Here is a 10,562-nt window from a genome sequence, read left to right on the forward strand (position 1 = left end):
GGAGTGGGGAGAATGTGGGATTCATTCCCACAGGGAGTGGGGAGAATGCGGGATTCATTCCCACAGGGAGTGGGGTGAATGTGGAACTCACTCCTGTGGGGAGTGGTGAGAATGTGGAACTCACTGCTACAAGGAGTAGTGAGAAAGTGGGATTTGCTCCCACAGGGAGTGGAGAGAATGTGGGACTTGCTCTCACAAGGAGTGGGGAGAACGTGGGACTTGATCCCACAGGGAATGGTTGTGGTGAATAGCAGAGATATATTTAAGGGGAGGCTGGATAACACATGATAGCGAAAGGAATAAGGAGGTTTGATAAGAATGAGAATGAGGGGTGGTTGGAGGTTCATATGGAACATAAAAACCATGTTTATGTGCAGTAAATAGTGTTTAATTCTGTGTGACTGTAGCTGATACATGGGGTGGGGTGAGTCCACCCACAATACCCTGGGGATAGAATGGTCAATGGGCTGGAGCCAATGGGGACCTGGGAGGAGAGGGACTGGGCTAATTGTCAGAGTGGCTAGACAGTTAGTCTTCTCAATAATAAACTGCAGCTGGAGCCAGCGCATTTTTAAGGTTTTTATTTTATTAAAGGTGCAGTTGCCAATCTCCCTGTTTTTATCTCTGGCTGTTGATACACTTTCACTGTTGACTTTGCAATTGTACAGTGGCGGGGAGGAGTACTGAGTTCAGCTCATGTCTCCACCCGCTGCCTTCACATGTATGGTAACCTTTCGGGGGTTATAGCAAGGGTTACGCTTCACAAAAATTGCTGGTCCGTCTGGTTTGGCCTGAGCTCTCCAGGTAGGACTGTGTTGGCAGCAGAAATCCCCCGGCTTTCTGGCCTCTGTGTTGCTTGGTGACTCCTTGGCAGTGGGACAGCTCACAGCCCCTGTCTTTAGATATAAATAGTCTGGACTATCTGCACTCTGGGTCTCAGGGGTTTGACAGCTGCCACAGTCTCTCCTGTCATCCAAATCCACCTCCCTCTCAATGCTGCTTAGTAACTTCCTGATGCGGAATCCCCGGAATTGAGCCTGGATCCTCAGCGCTGCCTCCCTCTGCTTCCTGATGCAGCACCGGGTATGGTATCCTCTCCAGGCTGCCTGGATGGTGCTGGCTGCCTTGAACTTTCTCTGGTGCTGCTTCCTGGTTTGGACAGTTCTCTGCGGCCGGTGCTGGGTGTGTGTGCATCTCCTGCTCTCATTCTCAGCAGGTGGTGAGGAGCTGTGAGTTCCCTCTGCTTTGGGGACACTGGCAGGAGGGAGAAAGCAGGTGGCTGACTGCACCTTCCTGACTGCCTGCAGTCTTTGGGAAGGCTGAACGAGTGTTTCTGACTCTCTGCTGATGTGTCTGGAATCAGTTCCCGTCCAGGGAGACTCAGCTGGTGTGGAAGCTATGGTGAACTGGGTTGCCCCATCGCCAGGTTTCTCCAGTCCTGCCTCACAGAGACCATTGCCTCTGCTGGCACTCGTCACCTCCCGGCCTATGCTCAGACACTTGCTTTTCTGCTTTGCGCAAACCAGGGGGAAAATCCCTTCGCTTTCAAACTCTTTCCTGGTCCGGTAACTCCTGTAAGTGGCCTGGATTTTGGTGGCTGCGTCAGCTTGTTGCCTGAGGAACCTGCGGGTACAGTGCCCTTTCCAAACGGCCTGAATGGTACCAGCAGCAGCGGTCTCCTCCCTCACCTGTTTGAGGGTCTTCCGGCCTGAGGATTTGGAGGGACAAGAGGGAGTCCGCCTAGGCACTTCCAGCTCAGAAAGATCAAAGTCCAGCCTGGAGTCAGGAGCCTGGTGAAAGGGTTGGTTATTCAGAGAGGAATGCGAGCTCGGATCCTCTTTGAAGCGAATAAGTTTCCGGACTTTATCAGAGGAATAGGGAGTGCATTTCACCAGAAACTGAGAGTCAGACTTCTTCCTCTCCCCTTTCTCCTCTACCTTCTCCGGAGTCTTGTAACAGTATCTCGGCCTTGCTGCTGTTTCGCCCAGGGTGTTTTGCTGGGATACCCTATCCTTGTTCTTCACATTCTGGTGTTTTTCCCATCTCCCTGAATTTACTTGCTCCAAGCCCTTTTCCTTCACAGGGCTGACACACTTGGGTGATGTTTGGAAGGTGCTGTACTGGCTGCTCATCGAGGTGGTATCGCCAGCGCCTTCTATAAAATACCCTGGTACAAACGCATTGTCCTTGCGGGCCATCCGCGTGGTGGACATTGTCCCTGAAGGGCAATTTTCCTCTCTAGAGTCAGGGCACCAGATCAAGAGCCGCCTGGGTTTGGTGTTTTGCACTGTGTCCCCTTCCCCTGAGATACAGTCGTTGTTGCCTGTGTAGAGGAACGAAGCATCCTCTGCCATCCTGTCCCTGGACCCTCTCCCTGCTCCTAAACCAGACTGGAAGGAGCTTGAGGTCTGAGGAGGGCATCCTGAAATAGGAGTTTGTGTTTTCAAGTAACATGGACTGAAGGACATGTTATAAGCCACCATCTTGGCCTCCTCATCCTGAGGTACTGGGCTCGGTTTGGCGTTAGCACTGAGATTGCGTCGGGCTTGGTAGCCCCTGAAAAAGGATTGGATGAAGATGGCAGCCCCGGTTTTAATGGCCAGGTCTCTCCTCACCAGGTAACCTCTCCAGCACGCCTGAATAATGGTGGCAGCAAGGATTCTGCGCTGTAGACTGCACACCAACCCGGGGCCTTTCTGTATGGGGATTTGTACAGGTTGAAGCTGGAGTATTTGTCGGCTCTGGACGTGGATCTGGCCAGCCTGTGGTAGCTGCTTCTGCTCCTGCAATTGCACCCAACAGATCGGGGCCTGGACATGGATTTGCAGAGGTCTGCTAATGGGCTGTCGGAGAAGCTTCCTAACTTGGTAACCCCTCCAGAAAGCTTGCAGCAACATGGCTGCACCCTGCTCTATGTAGAGTTGTTTCCTGGTGCAGTACCCTCGCCACAAGGCCTGGATCTTTGAGGCTGCAAAGTTCATAACTTTCAGCAACTCCTCTGCCATAATCTCCTCCTGCATCTTACTGCACTCCTCAGACGATTCTGAGGAGAGACTTTGCTTCGAGCTTAATGTTGAGACCTCATCCTCACACATCCTCTGACCCAGATGTACAGGGAGCTGACTTGGCTTTGCCGATTGCATTTATGGGAAAAGATCTGATGGTCTGCACAGAAATTAAAATCTGTAAAAGAAAGATATATATTTATAAACATCAACAGCAACAACATCTTGCTTTTATATAAAACTTTTAAAGTAGAAAAAACCCCAAAGGGGAATTACAGAAATGACAAATGTAACACCTGGCAGCAGGAGGTATTGGGACAAGTGACCCGAAGCTTGGTCACTGTAGAGGGATGTCTTAAAGCAGGTTAGGGGTGGGCTGGGGGCTGGGTTGGGGGGGGTGGTCCCAGATCTTCGGCTCTCAGTAGCTGAAGGACTGGCTGCTGGAGGTGAAATGGAGGAAAATCAGGGAATTCCAAGGGACTCGAATTGGAGGAGCTCAGAGATCTCAGACAGCTGTGGGGAGGAGGAGGACAGAGAATAGAGACAGAGCGTAGCGGAGGGTGGGGGGGGGGGGGTGGTGTGGCATGGGGTTTAAGCCTGGGTGGGAATTTTATAATCAAGGGATTGTCAAACTGGAGACCAGTGTGGGTCAGAGAGCACAGAGCTGATGAGAGAATAGGACGGTGCTCGATAGGATTTGGGCGCCAGAGCTTTGGATGACTTCAAGGTTAATGGAGGGTAGAACACGGGAGGCTAGCCCATAAGATTTAAAAACACAAAATTCTGTTGTGAGCAATTCACCAATGGATGTCACTCCTCGCAGACTAATTCCACCCTCACTCCTGGAGCAAGCGTCAGAAGAAGCCGGAGTCTGAGTGAATAGATTCTGTTCATTCCAATCCCCTCAGCTCCAGAGATCACAAAGTTTACACACGCACATACTCTCACACTCTCTCATGCATTTATAGGCGGCACGGCAGCACAGTAGATAGCCCTGCTGTCTCACAGCACCAGGGACCCAGGTTCGATTCTAGCCTTGGGTCACTGTCTGTTCTCCCCGTGTCTGTGTGGGTTTCCTCCGAGTACTCTGGTTTCCTCCCACAGTCCAAAGATGTGCAGATTAGGTGAATTGGCCATGATAAAACTGACCCTCAGTGTACGTGAACAGACACTGGAGTGTGGCAACTAGGGGATTTTCACAGTAACTTCATTGCAGTGTGAATCTAAGCCTACTTGTGACTAATAAATAAACTTCAATCTTTTACACACACACACTCTCACACTTATACTCACTCATGCTTTCTCTCACACACACTTTGACACACACATTAACACACTCACTCACATTCTCTCAAACTCACTACCTCTCACACTCTCTCACACAATCCACTCACTGATACGTCTCTCACACGGTTACACACTCTCACTCACACATACTCTCTGACACTTACACACACATACTCACTCATTCTTTCAAACTCATTACCTCATACACACTCACACACACTCACTCTCACACACACTCTCTTACACACTCATTCTCTCACCCACTCACTCACAAACACACTCTTTCACACGCTCACTCTCACACACACTCATTCTCTCACCCACTCACTCACACACACACTCTTTCACACGCTCACTCTCATCCACTCATTTTCTCGCATTCTCACTCTCATACACACTCACTGGGGGACAGTGTTACCTTCTCGCCCTGCTGGCTGATGGGCAGGATGAGCCAGTTATATTGCGAGAGAGCCAAGAAATCAAGTTTGCTCCCGATTTCTCGACTCTCACAATCTTACCGGCGGGATATCCGGCAATGATCAGCCTCACACCCGAAAAGGAAGGGAGGCTGATTGTAATATTTAAATTCTATGGTAAATAGTATTTAAATATTACAAGTGAGCCCAGGATGGAATCATCCGGACTCACCTGTCTCTGTGGTTTCACTGGGGAGGTTCTGTCCAGCGAGGACTATGTATGGTTCCCATCAATGGTGATCAGATATGATGGCCTCGCCAGTGGAGTTGGAGACCAGTGAGGCCCCCCTGGGAGGTTGGGGCAGGGGGTGCCCCTTGGGCAGTGCCAGTGTGGCACCCTGGCGCTGCTAGCCTGGCACACACAGTTGGGGGGGGGGTAGTCCGCTGCCGCTCTGCAACTGCGATCGGTGTGGAGGTGATTTCGGTTGCAATTGGCCCCTTCCGAGTTTTAAGTCACCCAAAGAACGCAAAATTTTACCCGTTTTCATGTTCGTTTGGAACTTTAGAATTTTATTGGTAAGGTCGCCCACACTACCTCTCTCACATACACACACGCACGCAAGCACTCATACACAAACACTCAGACACACTCTCACATACATTCAGACAATTTCTCATACACTCACTACCTCTGTCACACTCACAGGCTGGAATTTTACCAGCACACCCGCCCCGATACCAGGGCTGGGCGAGGCTCAGAGAATGGCATTCACTGTTGGCCTCAGGCACGATCGTACGAACCTCGGGTGGACGTGCTGGTTAAATTCTGCCCACAATTTCATTCTCATACACACACTCACTACCTCTCATAAACTCTCACAATCTAACTCTCCCTCTCTCTCACACACACACACATATAAACACTCTCAAACACAGTTGCACACACACACTGCCTCTCACACTCTCATATACTCACACTCTCGTTTCCGCCCCCCCCCCCCCCCCCCCCCACCAAACCCGGTCTGCCCCCTCACCCACTACAATTCCTGCTGCGGACAGAATGGGAAAATTCCCCCTACATTCTCGCTCTCTCACACACACACACTCTCACATTTTCTAACACACACACACACATTCTCACACTCATACACTCTGTCACACACTCTCCAACACACTTTCTCACACTCTCTGCCTCTCTCTCACACACACACACACACACACTCTCAACACACTCATACACACACTCACACATTCTCTCACACAGGAGATATTGGGGGTGTGAGGAAATATGTTTTTCACACAGCGAGTGGTAATGACCTGAACTCACTGTCCACAATGATCGTGGAAACTGGGATAATGAATGATTTTAAAAGAAAGTTGAATGGATATGTGAGTGAGATAAACTTGCACAGCTCCAGGGAGAGAGTGAGGGAGTGGGACTGACTAGGTAGCTTCATGGAATCGATAAGTTCAATGATCGTAGGTTTAAGGTGCCAGGGGCAAGGTTTAAAGGAGATGTACGAGGTAAGGTTTTTACACAGAGGGTGGTGGGTGTCAGGAACTCGCTGCCGAGGGAGGTAGTGGTAGCGTATACAAAGAATAAAGAACAAAGAAAAGTACAGCACAGGAACAGGCCCTTCGGCCCTCCAAGCCTGCACCAAACATGCTGCCCGACTGAACTAAAACCCCCTACCTTCTGGGGACCAAATCCCTCTATTCCCATCTCATTCATGTACTTGTCCAGATGCCCCTTAAAAGTTACTACCGTATCCGCTTCCCCTACCTCCCCCAGCAACTAGTTCCAGGCACCCATCATTCTCTGTGTAAAAATCTGCCTCATATGTCTCTTTTAAACCTTGCTCCTCACACCTTAAACCTATGCCCCCTATTAATTAACTCTTTCACCCTGGGAAAAGACTTCTGACTATCCACTCTGTCACCCCCAACCTCTGTCACTCCAGTAAGAACAAACCAAGTTCCTCCAATCTCTTCTCATAGCTAATGCTCTCCATACCAGGCAACATCCTGGATAAATCTTTTCTGTGCCCTCTCCAAAGCCTCCACATCCTTCTGGTAGTGCGGCAACCAGAATTGAACACTGTATTCCAAGTGCGGCCTCACTAATGTTCTATAAAGCTGCAAAATGATGTGCCAATTTTTAAACTCAATACCCTGGCTGATGAAGGCAAGCATGCCATATGCTTTCTTGACTACCTTCTTCACTTGCATTGCCACTTTCAGTGATCTGTGTACCTGTACACCCAGATCCCTTTGCCTATCAGTACTTTTAAGGATTCTGTCAGTTAATATATATTTTCTATCTTATTGGACTTTCCAAATGCATTACCTCACATTTGTCCGGATTAAACTCCATCTCCATCTCTCTGCTCGCGTCTCCAACTGATCTCTATCCTGCTGTTTCATCTAATGGTCCTCATCGCTATCTGCAAATCCACCAATCTTTGTGTCATCCGCAAATTTACTAATCAATCCAGTTACATTTTCCTCTAAATCATTTATATATATTACAAACAGCAAAGATCCCAGTACTGATCCCTGAGAAACACCACTTGTCACAGCCCTCCATTCAGAAATGCACCCTTCCACTGCTACCCTCTCTTCTTTGACCGAGCCAGTTCTCTATCCACCTTGCCAGCTCACCGCTGATCCCATGCAATTTCACCTTCTGCACCAGTCTGCCATGAGGGACCTTGTCAAAGGCCTTTCTGAAGTCCATGTAGACAACACCCACTGCCCTACCCTCATCAATCATTTTCGTCACTTCCTCAAAAAACTTGATCAAGTTCGTGAGACACGACCTCCCCTTCACAAAACCATGTTGCCTCTCACTAATACGTCCACTCATTTCCAAGTGGGAATAAATCCTGTATTGAAGAAACCTCTCCAATAATTTCCCTACCATTGATGTAAGGCTCATGGGCCTGTTATTACTTGGATTATTCTTGCTACCCTTCTTAACCAAAAGGACAACATTGGCTATTCTCCAATCCTCTGGGACCTCCCCTGTATGATGTGGATGTGCCGGCGTTGGACTGGGGTAAACACAGTAAAAAGTCTGACAACACCAGGTTTAAGTCCAACCGATTTATTTGATAGTAAACTCACAAGCTTTCAGAAACGGTGTCCCTTAATCAGAGAAAGGCATTAAAGACACACACAGTTTACAGAATACTGATTAGAATTCAAGACTCTACATCTAACCTGCTATTCAAGTCTTAAAGGTGCAGATAATGTGAGTGGAGATAGCATTAGCATAGGTTAAAGAGATGTGTATTGTCTCCAGACAAGACAGTAAGTGAGATGTTGCAAGCCCAGGCAAGTTCATGGGGGCTACAGATAGTGCAACATGAACCCCAGATCCCAGTTGAGGCCGTCCTCATGTTCCACACACAGCAGGTTAGCAGGTTAGCTGTAAAGACTTGCATTCCAATTGGTATTCTGCAAACTGTGTGTCTTTATACGCCTTTCTCTGATCAGAACCTTCCAGTAAAAAGTCTGACGACACCAGGTTTAAGTCCAACCGATTTATTTGATAGTAAACTCACTAGCTTTCAGGTTTGTCCCTTCGTCAGGTGAATGGAGAGTTCTGGCCTCAGACAGAGCATATAAAGCACAGTTTACAGATTACCGATTAGAATGCAAATCTTTACACCTAACCTGCTGTTCAAGTCCTAAAGTGGCCAACAGTGTGAGTGGAAGGAGCACTGATCACAGGTTAAAGAGATGTGTATTATCTCCAGACAGTACAGTAAGTGATGTTTTGCAAACCCAGGCAAGTCACGGGGGTTACAGATAGTGCGACATGAACCCAAGATCCCTGTTGAGACCGTCCTCGTGTGTGCGGAACTTGGCTATCAGTCTCTGCTCAGCGACCCTGCGCTGTCGTGTGTCGTGAAGGCCGCCCTGGAGAATGCTTACCCGAAGGTCAGAGGCTGAATGCCCGTGACCACTGAAGTGTTCGCCAACAGGAAGGGAACAGTCTTGCCTGGTGATTGTCGAGTGATGTTCATTCATCCGTTGTCATAGCGTCTGCATGACAACCACGCAACCTCAAACAAACCAGTGTTCGCAGCAAACTACCCAGCCTTCAGGAGAACAGTGACCACAATACCACACAACCCTGCCACAGCAACCTCTGCAAGACATGCTGGATCATCGACATGGATGACATCATCACACGTGAGAATACCATCCACCAGGTACATGGTAAATACTCTTGCAACTCGGCCAACATTGTCTACCTGATACGTTGCAAGAAAGGATGCCTCGAAGCATGGTACATTGGGGAGACCATGTAGACGCTATGACAACGGATGAATGAACATCGCTCGACAATCACCAGGCAAGACTGTTCCCTTCCTGTTGGCGAACACTTCAGTGGTCACGGGCATTCAGCCTCTGACCTTCGGGTAAGCATTCTCCAGGGCGGCCTTCACGACACACGACAGCGCAGGATCGCTGAGCAGAGACTGATAGCCAAGTTCCGCACACATGAGGACGGTCTCAACAGGGATCTTGGGTTCATATCACACTATCTGTAACCCCCGTGACTTGCCTGGGTTTGCAAAACATCACTTACTGTACTGTCTGGAGATAATACACATCTCTTTAACCTGTGATCAGTGCTCTTTCCACTCACATTATTGGCCACTTTAGGACTTGAACAGCAGGTTAGGTGTAAAGATTCGCATTCTAATCGGTAATCTGTAAACTGTCTGTGCTTTATATGCTCTGTCTGAGGCCAGAACTCTCCATTCATCTGACGAAGGGACAAACCCGAAAGCTTGTGAGTTTACTATCAAATAAATCGGTTGGACTTAAACCTGGTATTGTCAGACTTTTTACTGGAAGGTTCTGATCAGAGAAAAGCATATAAAGACACACAGTTTGCAGAATACCGATTGGAATGCAAGTCTTTACAGCTAACCTGCTAACCTGCTGTGTGTGGAACATGAGGACGGCCTCAACTGGGATCTGGGGTTCATGTTGCACTATCTGTAACCCCCATGAACTTGCCTGGGCTTGCAACATCTCACTTACTGTCCTGTCTGGAGACAATACACATCTCTTTAACCTATGCTAATGCTATCTCCACTCACATTATCTGCACCTTTAAGACTTGAATAGCAGGTTAGCTGTAAAGTCTTGCATCCTAATCAGTATTCTGTAAACTGTGTGTGTCTTTAATGCCTTTCTCTGATCAGAACCTTCCACACGCCTGATGAAGGGACACTGTTTCTGGGACCTCCTCTGTAGCCAGTGAGGATACAAAGATTTCTCTCAAGGCCCCAGCAATTTCCTCCCTTGCCTTTCTCAGTATTCTGGGGTATATCCCATTAGGCCCTGGAGACTTGTCTACCTTAATGTTTCTCAAGAACACCAATACCTCCTTTTTGATCTCAACATGACTCAAACTATCTACATGTCCTTTTCCAGACTCATCACCCACCAACTCCTTTTTAGTGAATAGTGATGTGAAGTACTCATTTAATACTTCGCCCATTTCCTCTGGCTCCACATATAGATTCCGTCCCTTGTCCTTGAATGGGCCAATCCTCTCCCTGGCTACTCTCTTGCTCTTTATATATGTATAAAAAGCCTTGGGATTTTCCTTAACCCTGCTGGCCAATGCTGTTTCATGACTCCTTTTAGCCCTTCTTACTCCTTGCTTAAGTTTCTCTCTACTTTCCTTGATTTCCACACTTGCTTCATGTGTTCCCAGCCTCCTAGCTTTGACAAATGCGATAGTGACTTTTAAGGGGCATCTGGACAAATACATAAATAGGATGGGAATAGAGGGATATGGTCCCTGGAAGGGTAGGATGTTTTAGTT

General features: G+C 48.3%; 1 protein-coding gene across 1 annotated transcript; it reads right to left on the bottom strand.

Annotated features, from left to right (window-relative positions):
* Positions 1-603: 603 nt before the first annotated feature.
* On the bottom strand, positions 604-4,809 carry LOC145358705 (uncharacterized). Its single transcript, XM_080212935.1, has 2 exons — positions 4,711-4,809; positions 604-3,183 (listed from the first exon to the last, which is right to left on the bottom strand). The coding sequence occupies exon 2, from the start codon at positions 3,141-3,143 to the stop codon at positions 690-692; it is 2,454 nt and encodes an 817-aa protein (XP_080069061.1). The 5' UTR covers positions 3,144-3,183; positions 4,711-4,809; the 3' UTR covers positions 604-689.
* Between the last annotated feature and the right edge of the window lie 5,753 nt (positions 4,810-10,562).

The sequence above is a fragment of the Carcharhinus amblyrhynchos genome, chromosome 26, assembly GCF_965287045.1.
Source record: "Carcharhinus amblyrhynchos chromosome 26, sCarAmb.v2.hapA, whole genome shotgun sequence".
Lineage (NCBI taxonomy): Eukaryota > Metazoa > Chordata > Chondrichthyes > Carcharhiniformes > Carcharhinidae > Carcharhinus > Carcharhinus amblyrhynchos.

Excerpts from the sequence above, each read along its gene's own strand:
- LOC145358705 (XM_080212935.1), bottom strand. The coding sequence starts at position 3,143 with ATGCAATCGGCAAAGCCAAGTCAGCTCCCTGTACATCTGGGTCAGAGG.